The following is a 26738-nucleotide window of genomic DNA, read 5'->3' on the forward strand; positions in this document are numbered from 1 at the left end:
TGAATAATTCAATTCTTTATTATAAAAATCTCAAAAACGTTAGCTTTGACTGGAAACTCACCTGCTACGAAGGGACCAACGGCAATCCTGAAACCTAAACTCCCTATAAACAAGGAAATGATGCCAACTTCACCAGAAGTTGCCTCCTAGGCTTCATGTGCAGCAGGCAGTCTGCATTCTTAGGAATATTTCCTAGAACTCTACAAATATTCACACCTGCTACATTCAAGTCCACTGGAAGAGACAAAATGATGGAAAAAAAACAAGAAGCGAATGGAAAGAAAATTCACTTCACTTTCTACTGTGATAGGTATTCAAAAGTTGTTTTGCATTAAATACATTTAATTGTAACTCTAGCCTGTATTCACACTATGATCTCCTCTGCAGCCCCGGATGCAGCCCCTTCCCTGATGGCAGCCGTGAACGTTCGGCGTCAGTCACCCCGCACAGGTGAGTACAGGTGGCTGAGCTGTCCTTTCCCTTTAATCCTATCTTTTTCTCCACCACAGGTCACAGTTTCTAAAGGTCCAGGCCCACAGTACTCTTTGAGGGATTAAAACAGGAGGGGAAAAAAGAGAAGGAGCCCACATCCATCCCTGAAGAGAAGGTCAGTCTGTTTCCCAGATAGGGGCTTGGGAGGAGGGGCGTTCAGTCTCCAGACCGAGCCAGTCAGTGCTCCCCGGTCTGAACGTAGTCCTCTGTGACCTGGGACAGGGTGCTCAGGTACTGCCAGCTCAGGGCCGCCAGGAGCATGACGAACGACAGGTAGATGGGCGAGTAGTGGCTCCGCGAGACCAGCTGACAGTTGGGGAGATTCTGTGTCCTGATGGTGGAGATGATCTGCTGTGTTTTAGTGGAACAGGGGTCAGAGTTGGGAATTCTGTGATAAATCTGTTGAAGAAAGAGGAAAACACAGTAAATCCTAAAAACCTTATAAATATCTGTGCTCACTTCTTACGACAATCTGCAACAGCTAGGCATTTTATGCCCATTTGATCAGTGAGAAAACTGAGGCTCATAGAATACAAAAGTAACAACCCCACTACTAAGGCAGGATATCAGCCTAGCCTGGGTGATCCCCTAGCCCATCCCGGAGCAGCAGGGCCGTCCCAGTGGGCTCTATCCCAGCACCTCAAAGAGCCAGTGGCATCCACATTCTTTGTTGAGGCTGAAGCAGAGTGACGTGGTGGAAGGAAATGATATTGCGATCCGCTCCTGTTCCCCTCCTTGTTCATTCACACCATTCCCTCTGCCTGGGAATGCTGCTCCCATGTTCTGTCCTCAGCCTGAGTACCCCCTCCTGCCCAAGCATCAGCTTTAGTTTTTCTAGAACACCCACCCCAAACCACCCAGGTCTGGCCAAGGGCCTCCTCGGCTCCCTTCTCACCCATCACCCTTGCTGGGGAGGAGTAGCCAGGGAGGAGGGCAGGAGGGAAAGAGCACAAGCATGGTGGTGGGGACACAAAGAGTTCAGACGTCCAATCCCCTGCCTGCTCTTCAAACCGTGCTCACAGGCGCCACCTGGGCATCCTGCGATAGACGCATTCTGCCTCAAGAACAGAAACGCTAACCCGCTTGTGGAAGACACAGATGCGGGGCACAGGACTACGCCCTGAGTCGAGAGGATCCACAGGGTTTGAGGAGCACGGACCACAGCCAAACAGGAAGCTCCACCTGCTAGAAAAAGTTGGTCCTTGCCAAGAATCATCTTTAGCAGAGAAGGAAGTAGAAGTTTCTGGCTGTTTGCCTGAGCATTTGTTTTTGTCCCAAAATAGCTGGTGGAGCTTCTCACCAGCTGCCAGGTACCCAGACTGCCTTCCAGTGGAGGCGGCTCCAGAGGACGAGGCCCTGAGGAGCAGCTGCCCTGCTCAGGGGATCTGGGCTTCGCTCCACCTCGTCCTTCACACTTCAGACTTGTGAGAGCCTTGAATTCCCTGCACATGTGCAATCAGGGAGCCCAGGGGTAAATGTCTTTCCGTCTTGGGGAGAGACAGGATGCGAGCTAACCTCTGGCCACCAGCAAAATGCCCAACAACTTGTGGACTTCATACTAAAAGTCTTCACTTGAAACTTTATTAACAAAATGTCCTTAAGGCTGACATTAAAACCATTTCACATTCCATTCCTTGAGACTCGGAAATTTTCAGTTTAAGTCAAATAAACTTATGGCTATTAATATTTCCTCTAAAATACCTTAAGTTTCACTAGAGTAATTTTAAATAAAATAATTTATCTTTTTTATATTTATTTATTTGATTGCAACAGGTCTTAGTTGTGGCAAGTCAATAGGTCAACATGTGGGATCTAGTTCCCTGACCAGGGATCAAATCTGGGCCCCCTGCAAGGGGAGCACAGAGTCTAAGCCACTGGACCACCAGGGACGTCCCTGCAAACTTTTCTTAAAGGGCCTAAAAAAGTATTTTCAGCGTTGTGGGCCCTGTCTGTTATAGCTGCTCAGCCCTGCTGCTCAAGAGCCCTGGGAGCCATGGACGATAACAGAAACAAATGGATGGGGCTGTGTCCTAATGTAAAGTCATTTATGAAATCAGGGGGTCAGCCAGCTGTGTGTGGCCTGCCCTGCTCTGCCCTAAGTCAAACTGTGAATCCCAACTAGGCTTTAATTCCAGTAGTGATGGAAAATACCTAATAAAATATGAATTCTAATACAGCAATGGAACTGCCTACATTTTAAAAACATGGTTTTCTAAAATCAATGATCAGAATAAAATTATAAAACTATTCTCTGAACTATAAACTACATAGCATGTTTCTAATTTATAGAAAATGGGAACAGTACCTAAAATGTCACTATTTAGAAAGGGTAATTCAAGCCTTTAGAATTGTGGTGAACAGTGGCTCTGAAGTCAGCCAAACCTGGGTCCAAATTATGGCCCCAGCCATGGTGTTAGGGCCTCAAATTTCCTTGATATTAATAGTACCCACCTTTTGGCTGCTATGCCAGGTACAGAGAAAGTCCCAAGTAAGTGCTGGCTGAACAGTGAACCCCAATGTCCCAAGTCTCATCAATAGCTATTTTTTGGTCAATAGCTGGACATGTTCATCTAGTCAGTAAAAGAATTTGGGGTTTTTTAAAAAACCTGCTCTGTATACCTTCTATGAGTGCCTCACACAGAAATGCAGAGATCTAAAACTTGGCAGATGGAAGACAGGAAAGAAATACAAGAAAAATGTGCAATATGCAATGGAAATCAGAGGAAGTCATTGTATTATAGAATTTTTAGATAAAACTGCTCTTACAAATCTTATCCCTGTCAAAACATAACCCAGGGACTGGAAGGATCAGAAAACTAGGGACAGTGGTGACCTGTGGGGAGGGAGGTCTTATGTTTTCATCTGCTTCTGCAGTAATTCAGTCTTCAGTAAGAACAAACCTAAGCCTCTCGGGTTTCTATGCAGCGGAAGGCGGTAGCCACCCACACCCTCTGTGAAAATCAAAAATGTCTCCAGACGCTACTAAATGTCCTCGGAAGAGGAGGAAGCTAAATCATCTCACTTGAGAAGTAATTGCTCAGGGCCTGGCAAGTAGAGAGCCCCAACCTCTAAGAAAAAGTTCTAGAACAGGCATGCTCTGTTTTATGGGATGCATTTTGGCAAAGGAAATGAGATCAACATTACAAAATTTAGAAATAGTTGCAGCCTCTTGGTTTCCCTTTATCAAAATTCCCCACGATGGATTCTCCACTGAGGCCCTTGCCATAATATGAAGTACTGGACAGGGTGTCAGGAAGTGTGGCCTGCGATCCTGGATGCCCTCAGATGCTATGTCATCAGCCACAGACCTGGCTTCACATGCATCAGCCATAAAAGGAGAAGCCTGGTTGGCCTCTAACTTCACCTTCCAACTCAAAAATATGATTCTCCTGGGAGCGCCATCGTAAGACCTGGCTTCCTTTATCCCCTCTGACTAGGGCACCAGGAAGCTCCCAACAGTCGGCTCCCTGTGCATATTCTTCTGGAATAAAGGACACCAACCCATGTCTTTATGCCATAACACTGCGAGTTGTTGAGATCATCTAATATCCCAATATGAAAGAATGTTTAAATAGTAACATTATTAAATAAAGCCCACCTCTTCCATGTACTGGTGTATTATGGCTTTTACAGCTGGCATGTTGGTGGCATCCATCATCAGGGTGACCGCTTGCCCTTTTCGAATCTTCACCACCCCCTTGAACACCTGCTGATTATTGTAACAGGCAGCCAAAGTAGCAATGGCCATGACCTATGGATAATGAGAGACAGAAAACACGTTCATCTCATTTCATAAAAACATGTGAGAAACTGCACTGTAACCAGTCATCATGAGATGGGAAGAGAACATGGGCAGAGAGCGCCAAAGGGCTAAGATACAGCTAGCCAAGAGAAAACACCCATAAGGAAAGCACGCCAAGACGACCCCAGCTCCCATGCCTCCCTTTCTCAGCAACACACAGAATCAAGCGCCCTTTGCAGTCCTGAATAATTCTATAATTTAGTCACAAAAGTTCCTTTTTATTTGAAAAAAAACCCCACACAATCCAATGTAACATTTTCCATGCTAAGGCAATGAGTTATTATATCTGAAAAACATATATTCCAAAATAGTATCTGAAAAACTTTCACTATTTTGTTTTTTCTCCCTATTTTTCCTACAATGAACATAATCATTATACATTTAAAAAAAAAAAGTACAGGGGGTTGTGGGGGACAAAAATAGGGTGTGAGAGGGTATGGTCTCCCATGCTTAAAAGGTAAATTATTTCTAGGATAGATGGAAACCTAATTCCAGCATATGGTTTCCCAGGTGGCACAGTGGTAAAGAATCTACCTGTAATGCAGGAAACCCAGGTTCAATCCCTGGGTTGGGAAGTCCCCTGGAGAAGGGAATGACAACCATTCTGTTATTCTTGCCTGGAAAATCCCATGGACAGAGAAGTGCGGTGGGCTACAGTCCATAGGGTCGCAAAGAGTTGGACACAACTAAGCACATGGCATATATAAGTCCAGCACGGAGGTTTTAGTTCCATCAGCTGGGCAAGACTGGTCATTAGAATAAGACCAAACCAAGTTACCAAATCAGCTAAATCCTGTAACTTTCTTCACTTCGAGTTAAAAACTGAAATAATTGGTAAAGGGATTTAAAAATTAAGTTCCTAGGTTTCAGAGGCTCAGGTTTCATGTTCTGTTATCCCAAGATCTAGGAAAAGGACAGCAAAAGTTAAGTGCTTAATTATGACTTTTTAATAACAGCTTCACCTGTGTTTCACCCAGAACTCATAAAATCTGGAGTTGAAGCCCTCGATTTAAATAGTGAGGATAGGAATCAAAGTAACTAGTTTAGAGTAGCTAATGGGAAAATACGTTCTAGAATTTTTTGGAAAAGCACAGACTTAATTAACCTCAAGGCTGAGCTGAGTGTGGTGGTTGTGGGGCAAAGAAAGAAAATACACTAGAGTCATCTTTTAAGGAACTCTCCATTCCTAAATAGACCAAAATAGTAAATGCCTTCCATCATCCCCACCCCCAGCATCCCACCCTCTCCTCAGGCTCCTCGCTCAGTACCTGTGGAATAGCACAGAAGTTAAAAATACTCTGGTTTCTAAGTCGTGACAGGTAGGTGATGACGTCGGGGATGTGGTGCAGTGTGTTGGTGATGAGTTCATTCAGACACTGCACAGCCAAGTCAATGTTCTCTGGCTTAGCAAAGTCACCCAGCTTCTTCACGTACTTGCTCCAAGTCTGGACAGATAAGCAGATTAAAGACAAGTCAGCATATGCATAAGGGAGCAATGCGCGAGCCACATGAAAGGACCTTTGCAAATAAGAACTATGATATACAAAGTGTGTCTTGCCGCTGCCTCACCTTTCATCAAGACTGAATCTGTTTTAACCACCATGCAATGGCTATTATAACTACACTCTAACCACAACCAAGAGTAAGTTAAGTGTTTGGGAAAGTGTCCCTTTGGGACAATTAGTTCAGCACAGATGGAGCAATACTTTGATGACCTCAGGCCGAAAAGGCCTCCTGATTTTCGCAAGGCAATTGTCTACTTCTGAAAAAATAACCAGCTATAACAAAATCAGCTACAACGGCATTGTAAGATAAACGTTAAACATTCGCAAGGTGTCCAGGCCTCAAAATAATTAATGATTAACCTTATGTTCCCAATTCTGATAAGAATACGGCTGAACAAGTTATCCGGGGGAAACGAGCTGAGTGTCTATTATAAGAACGTTACCCTCCTTGATCTTAGTAACTTGAAAGTGAAATAACAGCCTCAACTTGAACAACGGGATTGGTTTGATGATCTTTAATGATATTACTTAGAGGGTTCTCTGAAGCTAGCAAATAACTTACTTTTAGTCTTAGGTATTCTTAAACTTCCTAAAGAATAACACTTATTATAACTTTATACAACCCATTCCAGTGTTCTTGCCTGGAGAATCCCAGGGACGGGGGAGTCTGGTGGGCTGCCGTCTATGGGGTCGCACAGAGTCGGACACGACTGAAGCGACTTAGCAGCAGCAGCAGCAGCAGAACTTTATACACTCCCCAAAAGAAATGACTGGGCCTAAAAGGACTAAGAGATTTAATGGAAAATCAAATTTGTTCTCCATGCTTAACATGCACCTAAACTCACTCAGATTGATGGTACTCAACTGTCCTGCAGAACCTGGAGAAAAAGGTTAATGAGCACCTATGTAACCATCCGCCAGCTTCAACAGTTACTGACGCTTGGCTTCTACTGCCCCAGCCCCCAAATTATTTTAAAATCCCAATAATCACTGTATTTATCATTTTATACTGATATGTTATCATTTAATATTATGAATTTCTAAAAGACCAGGAACCTTTCTTGCACATATATCTTATCACAACTAAAAGTTAACTAAAGGTAAATGTTTAATACAGATTATCCAGTTAGCAGCCATACTGTCCCACTGTCTGATTTTTTCCCACTGAGTTTCCTCCAATAAGGACCTTAAACAAACAAAGTCCACGCGTTGTATCTGGCTGATGTCACTTAGGTCTCTCTTAGGTCCAGCTGCTCAGTTTTTATTTCACTCCTCAATGTGGCCCAGTCCAGGAAGAGAACCCTGGCCGGTCAGTGTCCACGCCCAGTTCAAGGGGGCCCGTCCACCCCAGCCGCTCTAGGCTTCAGCGCGGCCCTCGTGGACTCACACGCAGTCTGACAAGGAACCCCTGTTTGATCTGATCTCCCTGTAGCTGCTCTGGCTTTGTCCTGCAGACTCTGAGCTCTCGTCTGTGGAGCTGGTGTGCTGCCTGCACCCATTCGTGGTCTGGAGCTCCTGGGGATGTTCTGTCGCTTGTGCTTTTAGACATGTTATCCATGAGCTGGGTTTTGGGTAAAGCTTGAGTGTCTCATCTTTTTTTTTTTCCCCTTTGGTGAGAATCTGGAAAAATCCAAAAACTATGACACAGGAACCAAGCCTCTGAGTGAGTCACGGGACGTTATACCCACCACTGGAGAAAGCCTGTCCAAGAAAAAGGGGACACAGCCTGAACTCCTAGACGGATGCAGCCAGTCTCCCTGAAGCAAACTAAACCCTAACCTAGTCTGCACGTTCTCCTGTGCTGTCTAAGGGGCCTTGATTTGTGTTTCTGTCACTTGCAACCAACAGGATTCAATGGTTTGTTGTCAGAGAGCGTTCAAAATTCTGCCCAAACCCCCTGAAGCTGTTACCTCTTGAGGCCAAAACTCTCTCCCTTCTCGCTGGTCTTCCAGATAATCACGGATGATGTTTGTTTTCTGCAGGAAAAGGCCCATAGAGTTGGCTCGCTCTGTGTCTTCGCCAATTAAGGGGTCTTCTAACTCCGAGGCAGAGAAGAGACGGGAGAGGCCAATTCCCACTAGCCCAGCAACATAGTGACAGTACTGTAAGAAAATGTTTAGAGTGCTTAATAATGAAACTTTTACTAAAAGGGAAACACTAGAAATCATTAGCTGCGAAAAACCAGGTTCCAAAGAAAGTGTAAAAGATCTCATTTTGCTTTAAACACACACACACACACACATTATATACCATGTACAGGTAAGCAGTAAAAAACATTCCAAGAAGAATGAATACGAAAGACTTAACAAAAATGATCTCTGGCTCATCAGAGATCTGTGATCTCTAGCTCATGTGATATTTCTTCTTCTTCTCTTTTTTTACTATATATATATATATACACTATATATATTATATTTATATTATATATATATAAAGATATATATTGTACATATATATGTACAACGCACATGCACTGCTTGTAGAATAAAAGGTTATTGGAAAAACAACCGAGTACAGTAAACTTTCTGATATCTGAAACTGGGAGTAAAGGCCCTGAGGGAATAAGGAATATTCTAACAGAAACTAGAATACTAAGTAGAGTTTAATCTTGAAGACATTTTAAGATCTTGCAGTGTCTCCAAATCTTCATTATGTAAAAGAACGTCATGGTAGTACTTTGTTTTTTTAACATAATGAGGATGTGTTTTAAGCTCTGTGTATTAAGTCCTCAGAAACAACCCAGTGGTAACATAAGACTGTTAAGTGTTTATGAGGAGACATTACCACTGGGTTGTAAAAACACCACTTCTTCTTCATCCTAAACATCACGGTGGGTGTTGCCAGCTCATCGGTGCCACCACACCGACAATGCTCCACAGAGACACTAACCTTGTCCCACTCCCGTTCAGACGTCACGCGCTTATCCAGAAACTCCGCCATCCCAAAGCCCATCTTCTGGCAAACGTCAACAATCACTGTCTGATATTTCTCAGCCAGATTTCGAAACTCCAGGGAGATCTGAAATGGAGGTCGTAAAAAAACAGAAAATATGAAACATGTGTTAAAACTGGGAAACAAGATGGTACCTACGGATCGTAAAGCAGAGCTGTAACAGAACTTGTTAGTGAAGACCCCCAAATGATCCAGCAGTAAGCCTAAATCTATGTTATACTATGTTTCTACATACTGAAGAATAAGCTCAGCAAATTTCACACATGTTAAAATAGAAGGGTATAAAAATGCTAGTCTCCAAACTCAAGATGTAAAGTCTTATTATATGGTCACCTTCCCAATTAATGAGAAATGAGATGCTTCAACATAAAACTGAACCTAAGTGTAAGAATTTTAGGAAGAACACTTCCTTTTCAGACAAGCCTCATTATAATGAAGATTCATTTGTGCAGTCTTGGGTGCTCCCTATGCAACAAGCACTCCTGTGGGTACTGGGGTGCACAGCTGGCAGGTGACCTGCCCTAAGAGCTTATATTCCACTGAGGAGACCAGACTACCATTTTCCATCATCAGTTTCTGAATTCATGACATGAAGCTATAGTGTCTTACCCATTATAAAGGCTATACTTTCTAATTTCTTAAACAACTCAGTTTAGTTCAATCTGAGGCAGGCTATCCAATGTTTTTTTTTTTTCCCCATAGCCCAAGCTTTAATGTCAAAAAGTATTATTGATGCTTTTAAAATTCATCGCTACTGCATAAGTATCTTACTTAAGTTCAAAGAAGTGTTTGTAGGTTGTCAAAATAAAATATTAAATACCATGAAACTTTTCAAATAATATACTATCCACAAAATACGAAAAGTAGTGAACAGACTTTGCTAAGGATCTGAAGGGTGAGATCTTGGTCTCATGTAGACTTGGTCTACATTTACAGAAAGGTTAGAAAAACTCCCTCAGGAAACACCTAAATGTAAGGACCTGAGGGAAACTCAGCTGGTTGCAGGGCACTGAAAGAACTCAGAAGCCTAAGATATTAAGGATTATTCTGATAAACATTGACTGTTAAACCCCTAAAATCCGTAAAATCAATCCCATCTCTTCAGAACTGCTCTTTCCAGAACAGCTGTTCCAAGACAAAGCCCAAAGGCAATTCCCACGTGGACTGAAGCAAATCAGCGACTCTACCAAAGGTCATCTGAATCCCTGAATCTCGAGAGGACCTGGTCTTTCAACAGCTAACGGGGCTGGGTCAGTTCTATTTATAAAAGGGGCAAGGCCAGCCAGCTGGGGGAGGGGCAGCTTAGGCTTGAAAACAAACCCTCCAAGGTAAACACTTCACTGCTGAATGTGAACCAATTTCAGCTTTTTGGTACTTACTACGTCGTTGTACAGAACACGAAAACAAATGTCTAGGAAAGAGTGACAGTGAAGAGCTCTCCATTTCCCCAGAAATCTGAGGGAGGGACCTCTGCTCAGCAAGGTCACCCAGGAGGTGCTTTCTCTTGTGCCTCCAAGTAATTCTGTTTCCCACCTACAGTACGCTTTTTGGTCCCCGGGCCACTCTCTAGTGATGCTAAGTATGAGAAGAGAAGACACGGAAGAGAGTCCACTGGTATCATGCAGAAAGGTCAGATTCCCAACAAGGGTGACAGGGGCATGTAGACAGAAACCTCCCTAATAATAAACCTTGGGAGCTATGATCAAAACGCTTCACCTATATGTAAACTTTTACTTTCTTTAAAACTTTATTTTACTTTTAATTGGAGGATAATTACTTCACAATATTGTAATGGTTTCTGCCATACATCAACATGAATCAGCCATAGGTAAACCTATGCCCCCTCCCTCTTGACCCTCCCTCCCCATCCCACCCCTCTAGGTTGTCACAGAGCACTGGCTTTGGGTTCCCTGCATCACACAGCAAATTCCCTGTGTGGGAATTCACTGGCCATCTATTTTATATATGGTAATGTATATGTTTTAATGCTACTATCTCAAATCACGTAATTTTCCTTTTAACCATGTTTTAAAGGGACAGTAAAGCGTACCAGGAATTGAGTAGGAGGGTTCTGGAGGCAGGCTTTCTGGATTTGAATCCTGGTCCTGCCACTTAACTTCACAGGTAATTTCAGGCAAGGGGCTTAAAACTAAAACTGTGCTTCAGTTTCTTCATCTATACAAAACATGGGGAACAGTGTATCATAGACATTACATGTTAAACTCCATTAATACAAAATAAAGAAGATGATGAATCGATAATGAAATGCATTTCATAACTCATAGCTCAATAAATGAATGCTATTACTGCTAGTATCATTTAAAAGTAACCCTTTGTTATTCCTCAAGCTATGATTGGAGGTAGATCTCTAAAACTACAAGTCTCCACTAGCACCAGGTGAAAAAGATGTACTCTAATTTAACCCATCACATACAATGATTGTTCTAGAAAGCCTCTGGTGCTCATGCTCAGTCACTCAGTCATGTCTGAGTCTTTGCGACCCCATGGACTGTAGCCTACCAGACTCTTCTGTCTGGAAGATTTCCCAAACAAGAATACTGAAGTGGGTTGCCATTTCTTTCTCCAGGGGATCTTCTGGACCCAGGGATCAAACCCTGCATCTCTTGCATTGGTAGGTGGATTCTCTACCACTGAGCCACTTGGGAAGCCCCTAGGGAACATTGAGATGTGGCCAAATCAAACCTTTATTTATAAGGTATGGAAGAATCGCTTATTTATGTGATAAGATATGATAAAGATATGACTTTTCTAAGATAAAATCCTAGAAAAGTAGGATCTAGGCACATGCATAAAAGAAATCTGTGAAATTTTCTAAAGCTCAAGATTTTAGTTAGAACCCACTTTACTCCAACAGAATGGACTACATACCTAATATTTACAGAACACTCAGTATGTACCAGACACTACTCTAAGTACTTTACATGTATAAACTCATTCAGGCCTCACAGCTCTCACTTTATAAAGGCAGAAACTCAGGCATGAGGAAGTTAATGAGCGCATCCAAGCTCACACAGCTGCGGATGACAGAGGTCATCCTGCTTCAGTCCTCACTCAGTCCAGGTGCAAAGAGCCCACTCCCTACTACACAACTGCCACCCACTGTGAGCTGCACCGTTTGCCACCAGACTTAGGGTGCTCCAGAGGCCAGCGGGGTGACTGTGGCCAGCTGCATTCTTGGGTGCACAAACTGGACAAAGCGTCTTTCAGGACACTGGCATTTGAGAGCTCTTTCCACAGGAAGAAAGGCTGGACTTACCAACAACATCCTGGTAATCATAACAGCAAATAACATCTGTCTAAGAGCTCCACCCGGAAAAGGCAATGGCACCCCACTCCAGTACTCTTGCCTGGAAAATCCCATGGATGGAGGAGCCTGGTGCGCTGCAGTCCATGGGGTCGCTAAGAGTCGGACATGACTGAGCGACTTCACTTTCACTTTTCCCTTTCATGCATTGGAGAAGGAAATGGCAACCCATTCCAGTGTTCTTGCCTGGAGAATCCCAGGGACGGGGGAGCCTGGTGGGCTGCCATGTATGGGGTCGCACAGAGTCGGACATGACTGAAGTGACTTAGCAGCAGCAGCAAGAGCTCCACCTATTGGTAATTCTTTCCATCCTCGAAACCACACTAGGAGACAGGGACTTTTAATCTATTTTATAGATCAAAGAATGGAATCACAGGCAGCACCAGTTAGTGAGCACGAGTGTGGGGCCGCCAATCCAGAAAGTCTGGCTTGATGCACCTTCGCCACGTTATGCTATGCTGTCCTGAGACTGCTGGTTTTGCAGTTCCCTGCAGGCTCACAGCTCAGTAGTAAAGAATACACCTGCCAATGCAGGTGACACAAGTTTGATCCCTGGTTTGGGAAGATTCCCTGAGCAGGAAATGGCAATCCACTCCAGTATTCTTGCCTGGAGAATGCTATGGACAGAGGAGCCTGGGGGGCTACAGTCCACAGAGTCGCAAAAGCAACTTAGGAACTAAACAATGACAACCAGGCACACAAGCTGGCTGACAGCCACCCCACCAATCATGCACGCGACTGCACCCCACTAGTCCTACTACCGTTGGGAAGTCCTCCAGGACTTGTCGGTCCTTTTCCTTGCTCTCCGTGAACCGCCAGTCAGGCTCATAAAGGTATGAGTGGAAGTTGTGTAGCAGTGGCACTTTTCTTTCTATACTGATAGTCATGTCATCTTCCAGTGTGTCCAAAGCTCGGAGAACCAGATAAAATATGCATACTGCATGGCTGTAAGAAAGGAATAACCACTAATACATGTGAACAAACACTCAAAGATACTGTTTCAAAATCACATTTCATTTTTGCCAGGCCATTTCGAAAACCCTCCTACACTCTTAACTCTACAGACCAATGAAAGGATACCCAAAGCTTTTCCTACTTAAGGCAACTTCTTAGCTTTCCTTTCTTAGATGGGAACAATGGAGTTCTGTAATTTATTAAAAAAATAAAAAAATGTTACCAGCTGGATGTCACTACTACTCCCAGAATGAGTTACATTTAACTAGTGAAGAACTGTAGAAAGACCAAATGGGTAGACAGAACTATTATTTTGCAGATAAAATAAAGTCAAAAGATATAATAACATCTCAGTCTAAATACTATCATGTATGGCTGGCTGGCTCAGTAGTGTCTGACTCTCTGCAGCCTCATGGACTCCAGGCTGCTATGCGCATGGAATTTTCCAGGCAAGAATACTGGAGTGGGTTGCCATTTCCTTCTCCAGGGGATCTTCCCCACCCAGGGACTGAACCTGAGTTTCTTGGCAGATGGATTCTTTATCACTAGCGCCACCTGGGAAGCCCAAATACTATACTTACAGGCAACTGGTCTAAGTCATGTATATAATCTGCACAGAGGCAACTTCAGAAGAATTAACCCAATACACTAGAAATGCAAGGTAGCCTAAGGGAAGCCAAGGAAAATACATGAACCGCTCAGAGACAGGTCCAGCGGCCAGGACTAAAAAAAGTTAATAAACACCCCCCCCCCCACCACCCCCTCAAAGAACTGGGCAGGGACACGATGAGATGGCCAGGTGCCTGGAAGGCCCAAAGTAAACACAGGCGCGTTTCAACCGCCAACATTTCCTTCACCCACTGGGGCACGTTCTGGCAAAGCCACAAGCACCACCGAGACTGCAACGCGAGGAACTGTGTCAAAAAGTAGCTTCGAATGACTCTGCAGGCCTCTGGCAAAGCTTTCCTCCCCCAAGTCAAAAACTGCAGCCTCTGCCACTCACCGCATTTCCCCATCCAGCGCCTGGATAACAGCTGCGAAACTGCGACTGGTCTGATTCAGGTACTTGTAGCATGTTTTCAAGCTGCTGCTGAGCGAGTCCTGCGGGCAGAGGAGACACACGGCGGTGGGAGACGCGGAGGTGCTGGAGTGGGGCTGGGGCGAGCGGCCGGCTGCCGCGGGGCTCCGCAGCCGGCAGCACACGCCCTCTCCCCGCGGCCGGTCCTTGGACGGCCAGGCGGCGGGAGGCAAAGGGCAGCCGCGCGAGGGGGTGCCCGCCCCCCTGGGTGCCGCGCCGGGACTCAGCACCAAAGTCCTCTTGAAGAGGGACATGGCCTTGGTGCTGCAGGCGACTGCGGCCATGGGAATCGCAGGGCCAGCGCAGTTTTTCCTCCATAGACCCGAGCCGAGAGAGGAGGCGCCCACCGCTGGGCGGGACGGGCTCTCCCTCACCCGCAATAGGCTTGGGGCTCCTGAGCACAGAACAGGCGCCCGCCGCCCGCCCCCTGCGGGCCCCGCCCACCCCGCGGCCAGCCCCTCTCACCCCACAACCCGGCCCGCCGCCCGCCCAGATGTAAGCCCCGCCCAGGTGCTAGCCCCGTCCCGCCCCGCGGCCGCAGGCTCAAAACTCTGCCATTCTGCGCCTGCCTCTGAGTTCCCCTTCTCCCCAGAACCCATAGGCTGCTTAAGGGAACCCAGTCCTCTTTTGAGAAGTTTGCTCTTTCTCCTGCAACGGAATCTCCCCTCGGCCAAACTTTAGCCAGGGTCCTCTGAATCCTCAACCTTTGTACTTCTGTGCTATCTTTGCATCGCTCAGCTCTACCAAGAACGCGGTTAAATTGGTTTAGCCAGAATCCCCCATAACCCATATATGATCACCCTCACTTTCTGGCCAGGTTCCTCTTCCCCCACTTATCCTAGCGCCCCGGCCTGCCTCCAGTAAAAATCGATAGGTAGTTCAAGTAGAATGCTCTTTACCCCATAGGTTTCCTCTTAGTAATTTTTCATCCACCCGCCCCTACACTGTGTGGAACTGAGCCCAGTTCTATACTGAAGTCTCTTCCTTTACTGCAAACGCTTTTCTGAATAAAATCTTTTCTGACCTCTTTAACTACTGTCCTGTTCTGGTTTTATTTTAACACCTGTTAAACCTCTATTAGCGGAGAAGGCAATGGCACCCCACTCCTGGAAAATCCCATGGATGGAGGAGCCTGGTAGGCTGCAGTCCATGGGGTCGCTAAGAGTCAGACACGACTAAGCGACTTCACTTGCACTTTCATGCATTGGTGAAGGAGATGGCAACCCACTCCAGTGTTCTTGCCTAGAGAATCCCAGGGACGGGGGAGCCTGGTGGGCTGCCGTCTATGGGGTCGCACAGAGTCGGACACGACTGAAGCGACTTAACAGCAACAGCAAACCTCTATTAGGGGTTTCCCAGGTGGCTTAGTGGTAAAAACTCTTGCCTGCTAATGCAGGAGACAAAAGAAACGGGTTTAATTCCTGGGTCGGGAAGATTCCCTGGAGGAGGAAATGACAACCCACTCCAGTATTATGCTGTTATATTCCAGTATATTATATATAATTATATATTATTTATATATAATATATAATATAGTATATTATTATATATTATATAATATATATTATATTCCAGTATACTGGAAAACTCCATGGACAGAGGAGGCTGGCAGGGTACTATTTCAAGGGGTCGCAAAGAGTTGGACATGACTGAGCACACACACACACACACACACACACACACACACACCTCTATTATCCTCTGGAAATCTAATTATTCCTTTTATAAAGATTTCTAATCATCTTTCCCTTTCAAATCAATGAACCATAACAATCCTTATGAACTTTATATTTACTCTTCCCTAAGGAAAACAAAAACTGTTTCTTAAAAAAAAATCCGTATTTTAATACACAACCATATCAGAAAGAATTGCTCTTTTGTATTTATTTTTATGGAGACTTTATATTTTAGAGCAGTTTTAGGTTCAGAGAGAATTGAGTTCCCATATACCACCCCCCAACCAGTCTCCCTGCACTCTCTTTTTAAGAGAGAAACAGGAAATAATTTGCAATATCTAACAAGGGGATGGTTTAAAAGAATATGTGTGTGTGTATATATATATACATATATATGTATATGTATAAAAGTAAATCCCATAGTCACTTTGGAATGTTAACAGTGAAACTTGGGACCTTGCTGGGGTCCAGGTGAACCATGTTCTTTTCATTTGTGTATATTTCCTAAATTTACATAGATACATATTCTTTTGTCAAGAGAATAAAGCTTTTTTTTAACCATAAGAATTTCATTTTATTGTGAAATTCAAGTTAAAATTATTAGTAAAAATTAATATTTACTAAGCACCATATATTAGTAATATCATTTTGGACATACAGTCTGGCATATAAAAATACTCAGTGAAGGACTAATGAATAAATTAATCAGTTCAGAGAGTATTTTAAGAGCAATTCATCAACTCCTCTCTCAAAATGTGGAAAGACTTCACAATAAATAAAAGGAACAGCTCTTTTCTGAGCTCTGAGCCAGCTCTTCACATACAACTTGATTCCTTTCCCTGCTCTGCCAAATGTTTTCATCCTCAGCTACACCTAAGGGTTTGGGGGCTGATGTCAAAGCTAGATTGCACTCCTTCTGAAGAGTAACAATCTTTAAGAACATGCCCCTCCTTTCCAAAAATGCCCTCTACAATCTTAAAAGAGACCCAGGTCACTAAATCACTTATCTCCTTCTGCCATCAGTCTTTTTCTTGGCACCTATTTGTTTCAATACATCTGTAACAATTTCCTCAAATTACCAAGAAGATACAGGGAAGATACAACTAAAAAACACACTATAGAAAACATCACTATTACAAACATTTCCACTGCTTGCTTCCCAGGAGCTAAGGGAGATTGGGGAGGGAGTGGGAAGCTAAAGCTACTGCAGCCTGTCCCTTGAGTCTCCTGTTGTTTTCCTTTGCTGAGATGAGCATGCTCCCAAGAACTCTCCAGTGAGAGAAGAGGGATGAAGGGTATTGAGGGGAAGAGCGTGCAGTGGTGAGAAGTACAGGATTGTCCTCCCAGGACTGGGGCTCCAGCTGAAAAGCAATTCCACAAGTAGACAGTGACCAACCTTCCCCACAGCCTTCCGTTCAGACTTCATACAACACAGGTTTCCTCAGAAGGGAGGGAAAACCCCACAAACTTGAGAACTGAAGTTAGGAAATAACAAATGTAGTAACTACGACTTACTGGGCAGCAACTGTATGCCAAGCACAATACAAACAATAGCCTTGATCCTTACATAATCCTTTAAAGAAGGTATCATACAGATCTGCAATCCACCCAAGGACTTCAAGGCCAGATGTGTAGCAGAACTCAGAATCTGTAGTGTTTTAGAAGACAGCAATAAAACGCATACATATCCTGTCTTTGTGGAGTGGCTCCCTGTAACTGGGATTATCAACACTTTTTCAACTGTGAATAATTACCCTAAGTGGGATGACTTTAAATCAAAGCACATTATACCGCCAAATGACTTGGAGCCAGACTTATTAAAAACCTGTTTTAGACCATTTTGGAGTTAGGAACCTGTGACTGAGCGATTGTAAGCCACTATCTCTATTTTATGGATGAAGAAACTGTTGCTGAAAGTTAAGCAACCACAAGTAAGAGTCAGGATTTGATTTAACAGAGAAGATGTTAGTCCAAATAATAGGATTTAGACTTGATGGAAACCAGAGCTTCATGATTAGAAAACACTTTTTCCATTTTGTGCTAAGTGATGTCACACAGCTTGCAGCTGGCAGTATGCCTGCAGATTTATTGATATGCTTCTAAAAATTCAGGATAAATCAAGTTTAGGGAACCCTGCACTCCTACAGCGAAATCTTTCTATGATTGAAATAATCTCAACCCTCCATGTCTGCTAAGTATAAATCTTTTTCTCTAGAGTCTTTGTTACTTAAGAGAGAAACTAAGATAATGTTTAGTGAAGAAGTCTTAAGTGGCCCTTTTCTGAAATCATTTGCAAATATTTTGTTATTAATTTTATGGACTTCCCTGATAGCTTAGTTGGTAAAGAATCTGCCTGCAATGCAGGAGACCCTGGTTCGATTCCTGGGTCGGGAAGATCCGCTGGAGAAGGGACAGGCTACCCACTCCAGTATTAATGAGCCTCCCAGGTGACTCATTTTGCCCTTTTTTTTTTTGCATTTCTTTTCCATGGGGATGGTCTTGATCCCTGTCTCCTGTACAACGTCACGAACCTCAGTCCATAGTTCATCAGGCACTCTATCAGATCTAGTCCCTTAAATCTATTTCTCACTTCCACTGTATAATCATAAGGGATTTGATTTAGGTCATACCTGAATGGTCTAGTGTTTCCCTACTTTCTTCGATTTAAGTCTGAATTTGGCAATAAGGAGCTCATGATATGAGCCACAGTCAGCTCCTGGTCTTGTTTTTGCTGACTGTACAGAGCTTCTCCATCTTTGGCTGCAAAGAATATAATCAATCGGATTTTGGTGTTGACCATCTGGTGATGTCCACGTGTAGAGTCTTCTCTTGTGTTGTTGGAAGAGGGTGTTTGCTATGACCAGTGCGTTCTCTTGGCAAAACTCTATTAGCCTTTGCCCTGCTTCAATCCGTATTCCAATGCCAAATTTGCCTGTTACTCCAGGTCTTTCTTGACTCCCTACTTTTGCATTCTAGTCCCCTATAATGAAAAGGACATCTTTTTTGGGTGTTAGTTCTAAAGGGTCTTGCAGGTCTTCATAGAACTGTTCAACTTCAGCTTCTTCAGCGTTACTGGTTGGGGCATAGACTTGGATTTCTGTGATACTGAATGGTTTGCCTTGGAAACGAACAGAGATCATTCTGTCATTTTTGAGATTGCATCCAAGTTCCGCATTTCGGACTCTTTTGTTGACCATGATGGCTACTCCATTTCTTCTAAGGGATTCCTGCCTGCAGTAGTAGATATAATGGTCATCTGATTTAAATTCACCCATTCCAGCCCATTTTAGTTCACTGATTCCTAGAATGTCGACGTTCACTCTTGCCATCTCCTGTTTGACCACTTCCAATTTGCCTTGATTCATGGACCGTGAACTTCCAGATGTTCAAGCTGGTTTTAGAAAAGGCAGAGGAACCAGAGATCAAATTGCCAACATCCGGTGGATCATTGAAAAAGCAAGAGAGTTCCAGAAAAACATCTATTTCTGCTTTCTTGACTATGCCAAAGCCTTTGACTGTGTGGATCACAATAAACTGTGGAAAATTCAAGAGACGGGAATACCAGACCACCTGACCTGCCTCTTGAGAAACCTGTATGCAGGTCAGGAAGCAACAGTTAGAACTGGACATGGAACAACAGACTGGTTCCAAATAGGAAAAGGAGTACGTCGAGGCTGTATATTGTCACCCTGCTTATTTAACTTCTATGCAGAGTACATCATGAGAAACGCTGGGCTGGAAGAAGCACAAGCTGGAATCAAGATTGCCGGGAGAAATATCAATAACCTCAGCTATGCAGATGACACTACCCTCATGGCAGAAAGTGAAGAGGAACTAAAAAGCCTCTTGATGAAAGTGAAAGTGGAGAGTGAAAAAGTTGGCTTAAAGCTCAACATTCAGAAAACAAAGATCATGGCATCTGGTCCCATCACTTCAGGGAAATAGATGGGAACAGTGTCAGACTTTATCTTTTGGGGCTCCAAAATCACTGCAGATGGTGACTGCAGCCATGAAATTAAAAGACGCTTACTCCTTGGAAGAAAAGTTATGACCAACCTAGATAGCATATTGAAAAGCAGAGACATTACTGTGCCAACAAAGGTCCATCTAGTCAAGGCTACGGTTTTTCCAGTGGTCATGTATGGATGTGAGAGTTAGACTGTGAAGAAAGCTGAGCACGGAAGAATTGATGCTTTTGAACAGTGGTGTTGGAGAAGACTCTTGAGAGTCCTTTGGACTGCAAGGTGATCCATTCTAAAGGAGATCAGCCCTGGGTGTTCTTTGGAAGGAATGATGCTAAAGTCAAAACTCCAGTACTTTGGCCACCTCATGTGAAGAGTTGACTCATTGGAAAAGACTCTGATGCTGGGAGGGATTGGAGGCAGGAGGAAAAGGGGATGACAGAGGATTAGATGGCTGGATGACATGAGTTTGAGTGAACTCCGGGAGTTGGTGATGGACAGGGAGGCCTGGCGTGCTGCGATTCATGGGGTCGCAAGGAGTCGGACACAATTGAGTGACCGAACTGAACTGAACTGGTGACTCAGACGGTAAAGAATCTGCCTGCAATTCAGGAGACCTGGGTTAGATCCCTGGGTTGGGAAGGGATCTGGAGGGGGGCATGGCAACCCACTCCAGTATACTTGCCTGGAGAATCCCCATGGACAGAGGAGCCTGGCAGGCTAACGTCCATGGGGTTGCACGACTGAGTAACTACGCACACACACACGTTATTATATATTTGTGTTTGAGAGGGGAGAAAAATTCTGCTCCCTATTATCAGATGCAGCCAGGGATCTGTGACCCAACAGAAAAACAGCCACTGCTTTACAATCCAAGATACACAGTTTCTGGAACACCTCCAAGGACAGGTAATTCACTACCTCTGGAGACTGCCCACCTCAGTTTGGTTTTTCGTTGTCCCATAGGTGTTCCTCAGATCAGATCAGTCGCTCAGTCGTGTCCGACTCTTTGCGACCCCATGAATCGCAGCACGCCAGGCCTTCCTGTCCATCACCAACTCCCGGAGTTCACTCAGACTCATGTCCATCGAGTCAGTGATGCCATCCAGCCATCTCATCCTCTGTCGTCCCCTTCTCCTCTTGCCCACAATCCCTCCCAGCATCAGAGTCTTTTCCAATGAGTCAACTCTGCGCATGAGGTGGCCAAAGTACTGGAGTTTCAGCTTTAGCATCATTCCTTCCAAAGAAATCCCAGGGCTGATCTCCTTTAGAATGGACTTGTTGGATCTCCTTGCAGTCCAAGGGACTCTCAAGAGTCTTCTCCAACACCACAGTTCAAAAGCATCAATTCTTCGGCGCTCAGCCTTCTTTACAGTCCGACTGTTTTCTCTAATTAGAGGTATACTCAGCCATTTTAAAAAATGCCTCAGATTAAAACTGGCTCAGAAAACCTAAAACTAACAAAATTATCCCTGGAGAAGCAAATGGCAACCCACTCCAGTATTCTTGCCTGGAAAATTCCATGAACAGAGAAGCCTGGTGGGCTACAGTTTATGGGGCCGCAAAGAGTCGGACACAACTGAGTCACTGAGCATGGTAAAATATTGTACTCTGTGCTCATCAAACCTTAGAGCTAGAAGAGGGAATAGTCCAGGTCTCACTTTTCAAAAAATGTAAAAGATGCAAAGATAAGTGTCTGGACCCAAATGACCACCTTATAAATGATGTCCCCTGACTTCCAACATTCAGCTCCCTTGTCCTGCTATCATTTTTTCTTTGTAGTGCTTCTCTCCACATGAAATACTGTGTATCTTTTTTTTTTCTTCATTCTGTCTCTTCTACAAGAATGTAAGGTTTGTAAAAGCAAGGTCTTCACCTATTTTGTTCACCGTTTAATCTCAAGCTCCTAGAACAATATCAAGCATGCAACCAGTGGTCCCATGTCTGTTAGATGAATACAGGAAGGAAGGAAAGAAGGAAGGGAGTAAGGGAGGGCGGGACTATACAGCAGAATTGGAAAGAAGTGGAAAGGGAAGAAACCAGCAACTGTTGCATGCCTGTGATGTGTCTGGAGCACACACGACAGCGCTGGGATATGATCCGCTGTCTGGGGCCAGTAGAAGCCTGTGCTCTTTATCCCAGGGTGACCTTCAGAGTGGAAGCAGGAAGGTCTTCAAACAGGCCCGGGTCAGCATCCTGGAACCACCATTTAAGAGCTTCATATTTCAACCACTTTATGTCACAGTTTTATAACCTGTAAAATGGTAGTACCAATAGCTCTTATGTCTTTAGGGTTGTTGTCAAGATCAACTAAGTGTGGTAAATTACAAAATGGCCATAAAGTTTGTTGCTCTTTCCATCAGAAGATGGAGTCTTTCTCCACCTCTTTGCATGTGGGCTCCCCTTTTTTTGGCCAATAAGACAGTAGGAACTGTGAGTTAAGCATAAAGCTCAAGAGTGTGTGCACACTACGGTTTGCACAATTCCAGTCAAGAGTAGAGAGCCCCCAGCCTATAGCCTGTAAATCACACATGGTCCAGCCACATGCCAACTGGCCAACTGAGCAAACTCAGTAGGAATCAACCCCAAGCTGGCCCAGACCAGAACCCCCAGCTCTCCCAGAGAACTGTGAACTAAATAACAGGTGTTATTTTAAGTCACTGAGTTTGGTTTTTTTAATTATGGTGAAATATATTGTTGTTTAGTCACTAAGTCGTGTCTAACTCTTTTGTGACTCCATGGACTGTCATCCAGCAGGCTCCTCTGTCCATGGGATCTGTCAGGCAAGAACACTGGAGTGGGTTAACCATTTCCTTCTCCAGGGGATGGTCTAGACCCAGGGATCTAACCTGTGTCTCCCACACCAGCAGGTGGAGTCTTTACCCTTAAGCCATCAGGCAAGCCATGGTGAAATACACATGAAATTGCCCATCTTGACCATTTGTAAGCAGGCACTTCAGCAGTGTTAAGTACAGTCATACTGTTGTGCAACCAGACTCCAGAATTAGGCTACACAGTTTTGGGGTGGCAACCCAGTGAAAGCTAACTGATAATAGACTTCAAGTCTAGCACATAGAAGAACTCAAATGCTGTCTATTATTAACTTGATTAGTTTAACTCACAGTATAATCCCTAATCCATTCACCTGCCAAATTACTGTTCCCAAAATACTGCTTTCATCATGTCATGGGTGCATTTGACCACTGCCTGCTACCATGAATATAGCTCAGCTCCAGGATTCCCACATGCACCACTGCACTTTGTACTTCTTTTTTTTAAAGTTAATTTATATGGAGTACAGTTTCTTTACAATGTACTTTTTTTTCAAAATCCCTTTATCTATTTATTTTTTAAAGTGTTTATTTATTTACTTAGCTGTGCCTGGTCTTAGCTGCAGTACATGGGATCTTTGACCTTAATTACAGCATGTGGGATCTAGCTCCTTGTCCAGGGTTGGAACCTGGGACCCTGCATTGGGAGCAAGGAGTCTTAGCCATTGGACCACCAAGGAAGTCCCTTTACAATGTACTTCTAACTTGGAATCCTCAGCCCCACACACTGTGCACAGTCCTACCAAATGACTTGGCTCATACTGGCTTTACACACGGATGATCCTCACCACTAATCTAAATCTAATATTTCTTCAAGGCCCTACACATTACAAAGCACTTATTCTGTGTTTTCTGAAAACTTTTTGCTGTAAAATGGTTCTACTTCGCTAAAATTTCCTGAAACCTCAATGAACTTAAGATGACTTGGCATTTCCTAGGTTAACTTTTTTCTTTTTGGCCAAACTGCACGGGTGCCTGGGGTCCCAGTTCCCCGACCAGGGATCAAACTCTCACCCCCTGCACTGGAAGTGCACAGTCTTAGCCACTGGACCACCAGGGAAGTTCTCTAGGTTAACCTTTGTACACCTGTTCTCCATCAGGGATGAACTGAGGGTACACAGTTTCCTGTCTGTGTCCATCACACAAAGTGTGCTCAGCTTTCCGCTGAATCTGGACCACCCTCTGCTTAATGTGACTCTGTTGCTCATCACCTTAATGACTGTCAGCATGATGGAATCAAAAACGGTTTGTTACAGTATTTTCAGTATTTTTGTCTTCACTTAAAATATTTTAGGGACTTCCCTGGAAGTCCAGTGGTTAAGACTTCAGGCTCCTAATGCAGGGGACATGGGTCTGCTCCCTGGTTGGGGAACGAAGATCCCACAGGCTGCAAAGCACAGCCTAAAAAAATAAATAAAACATTTTATAAATAAAGTGCATTTTTTAAAATTAAAGCAATTATGAGTTATGTTAATTAGAAATACAGTATCCATAAGAAAGGAATTTAAAGTTCTGAAATAACCAGATCACACCTAAGGAATATTGTTCAGTTTTGAATACTAGACTTTAAAGTAAGAGAGACCAGGTTGGTTAATGATCTGGAAAAAGTAACATATAATGAATAACTACAAGCAGAACACAGAACATTTGGCTTGTATATCATTGTTCTTGAAGAGAATGAGACTTGTCTTAAAATACTTCAAGTGGCATATTACAAAACAAGGATTAGACTCTCTTGACTCCAAAGGGTGAACAAAGAGTAAAACTTCAACTCACTGTTAAGAAACACTTCGTAAAAACCAGAACTGTCTGGAGGGGGCCAGTCTCCAGAGGTAGTGAATCACCTGTCCCAGGAAGTGTCCAGGAAACTGTACATCTTGGATTGTAAAAGCAGTGGCTATTTTTCTGTTTTGGGTCACAGATCCCTGGCAGCATCTGATAATAGGGAACAGAATTTTTCTACCCCCTCAAAACACACAAATATACAATAAAATAAATATTTCCAAATAATTTCAGGAAAGGACCACCTAAGCACTCTTAGCCAGAATCTCCTAAGTAAACAAATATCTATCAACCAAGGCATAGGAGCAATTTAAGGCTATATTTCCTTTAGGCATCCCTTTAAAAACTAATCCCCTATCCCAGGCAGAGGTGACTTTTTCCTTCAGTAAATTTCCTTACCGCATGTATATTCTGCCATAGTTACTTAAGTTTCTTTTGTTTATAAAACTAGAGGTTTCTTGAGGGCACTGCATCAAGATACATCAAACAAGGCTCCTGTTTTCAAACAGCTTAAAATCTGGAATCAAACAGACTCTTAACTCTGAAAGGGACTCTGGGAACATAAAACCCATCCACAAATAACCAGGATACAAGACTATGGGGCTGATACAAGATTAAACAGTGCTAGAGAAAATGGTTGAGGGAGGGTCAGAGGTAACATGAAAAGGCATCTCATTATGGTGCCTGCCTAATTTCTATGAACAATTTTATAACATTTTATCGACCGGACAAGAGAATGAGCTCTTTGGGTGTCTAATTTGTCTACACATGTTATCCTGCCCTTCTGAACCCAGCATAAAGCCTAAAACAGAACATATGTTTTATAAATGTCTGCTGAGAGGTCAAGAGAGGTAGCAGTCACAGAAGCTAGACTGTGAAGGAGAAGGATTCTGAGTTACATCACAAAGGGAAAATTTTTCTGATGGAAAATTATAGTGTTTAGAGTATATTCAAACAAAGGACAGTATTTGTGATGTTTCCATTGGGGAAAAGAATTTATAACTTTTGATATAACCCCACTACTTTAGTTGAATGTGTCTATTCATTTAAAAATCACTTAATGAGTTTCTTGTTGGAATAAATACCATATTTATTCATTGCAAATTCACTGAACAAAGGGTACAGGAGTGAGGCAGATGAAATACAAACAAACCCAAGTCTGGCCTTCAAAGAGCCAACTGTGTAGCTAATCGACAGACAGACAAATAATTAGAACTTGCAAGAGTAGATAAGTGTTCTAAAAAACTCAGGGAGCACAAAGGACGAAGGGACTGCTCAGACTGCAGGAAAGAGGTGGGGAGAAGCGTATGGAGGTGGTGTAACTGAAAACTGTAAGAATGAGTAAGGTTTCATTCCAGAAAAGGTATTCCTGACGATATCTGCATAGTTCATTATGTTCACAAAATTCTTTCACACCTCTCCCATTTAATCTACCCATGTGGTTGTGTAACCCACGTATTACAAGACATTAAAAAATCAATCTCAGGGACAGAACGAAATGTGAAGCCAACTACTTGAAAACCAATGTCTTGAACAAATAGAAACATTTTAAGCAGCAAGACAACTTGGGGGTTAGGGGAATGCCTGGGACACAAGGGCAGCCGGGCCAAATATTGGGGTAACGGAAGGTGAACCAAACTTGGCAGGTGGGGCCGCCTGACGTGATAGGGGTCTGTTCCCCGGAGGGAAGGAGGGAGCTCGAGGGGTCTGGCACTCGCTGGCCGCAACCTCTGAGCTCGATTATGGGCCCTGCCGGTCAGACCCAGAAGTCAGCGGTCGCGCGCAGCCTCCCCATTCCGCGGGGATGCAGGGATGCTCAGCCCACCTGGTCCATTTTGGGTATCACCTTCCGTCGGCCCCCCATCTGGAAGCGCAGAAGGTTGTAGAACTCCTCAGGGTGCCCCAAGCACTTCACGAACTCCATGCTGGCGGCAGCGGACAGCCGGATCCCTGAGCTCACCTCGTCGAAACCTCAGCCTGGCCCCTTCCCGTACTCAAGGAAGGATTAGGCTGAGGAGGTGCGGCTAGACGGCGGGGCGGGGCGGAGGCGGACCCAACGCGGCGGCGCCACGCCCATTTCCCCACCAACTTCAACGGGCCTCCAGCTCTCGCGCCGCTCCCGGTGAGCGCGCGGGGTGGACTGACGGGTGTCGATTGGCTAGGGCCGCTCGCACCAGGAAGACGCTGGCCAATCGGCGGAGGCATGAGTCTGGCGTGAGGACCACATCCTAGAGGCTAAATGGAGGGTGAAAAAGGGGCGGGCGGGAGAGCGGGATTGGTGCTCGTAATGGAGGCGGGCCTTTGTTTTCCTCTGTTTGCCTTGGGCGGATCTGGGGCAGTGAACCCTCGCTTTGCGAAACCCCGAGGCGGAGCTCAGGG

The 26738-nt window shown here is 44.2% G+C and overlaps 1 protein-coding gene across 5 annotated transcripts; it reads right to left on the bottom strand.

Moving 5' to 3' along the window:
* Positions 1–26496, bottom strand: FDFT1 (farnesyl-diphosphate farnesyltransferase 1). 5 transcript variants are annotated; one of them, XM_027548973.1, is made up of 8 exons: positions 26185–26496; positions 14034–14131; positions 12838–13021; positions 8689–8817; positions 7710–7901; positions 5563–5739; positions 4091–4243; positions 1–891 (listed from the first exon to the last, which is right to left on the bottom strand). In XM_027548973.1, exons 1-8 carry the CDS (start codon positions 26281–26283, stop codon positions 670–672), a joined length of 1254 nt encoding a protein of 417 aa, XP_027404774.1. In that variant the 5' UTR covers positions 26284–26496; the 3' UTR covers positions 1–669. The 5 variants fall into 5 exon arrangements, with proteins under 5 accessions (XP_027404774.1, XP_027404777.1, XP_027404773.1 ...); XM_027548976.1 differs by lacking the exon at positions 12838–13021 and having other exon boundaries at positions 275–891; positions 26185–26315; XM_027548972.1 differs by lacking the exon at positions 26185–26496 and having other exon boundaries at positions 275–891; positions 14034–14476.
* Between the last annotated feature and the right edge of the window lie 242 nt (positions 26497–26738).

This window comes from Bos indicus x Bos taurus, chromosome 8, assembly GCF_003369695.1.
Source record: "Bos indicus x Bos taurus breed Angus x Brahman F1 hybrid chromosome 8, Bos_hybrid_MaternalHap_v2.0, whole genome shotgun sequence".
Classification (NCBI taxonomy): domain Eukaryota; kingdom Metazoa; phylum Chordata; class Mammalia; order Artiodactyla; family Bovidae; genus Bos; species Bos indicus x Bos taurus.

What these genes read in the sequence shown, in the direction of transcription:
- FDFT1 (XM_027548972.1), bottom strand. Translation starts at nt 14,392, where the DNA reads ATGGCCGCAGTCGCCTGCAGCACCAAGGCCATGTCCCTCTTCAAGAGG. An exon ending in TCCTGGAGGACTTCCCAACG is followed by an intron (nt 8,818 to 12,837) that starts GTAGTAGGACTA and finishes CCTCCATTTCAG; the next exon opens with ATCTCCCTGGAGTTTCGAAA. An exon ending in GAGAGTTTTGGCCTCAAGAG is followed by an intron (nt 5,740 to 7,709) that starts GTAACAGCTTCA and finishes TTATCTGTCCAG; the next exon opens with ACTTGGAGCAAGTACGTGAA.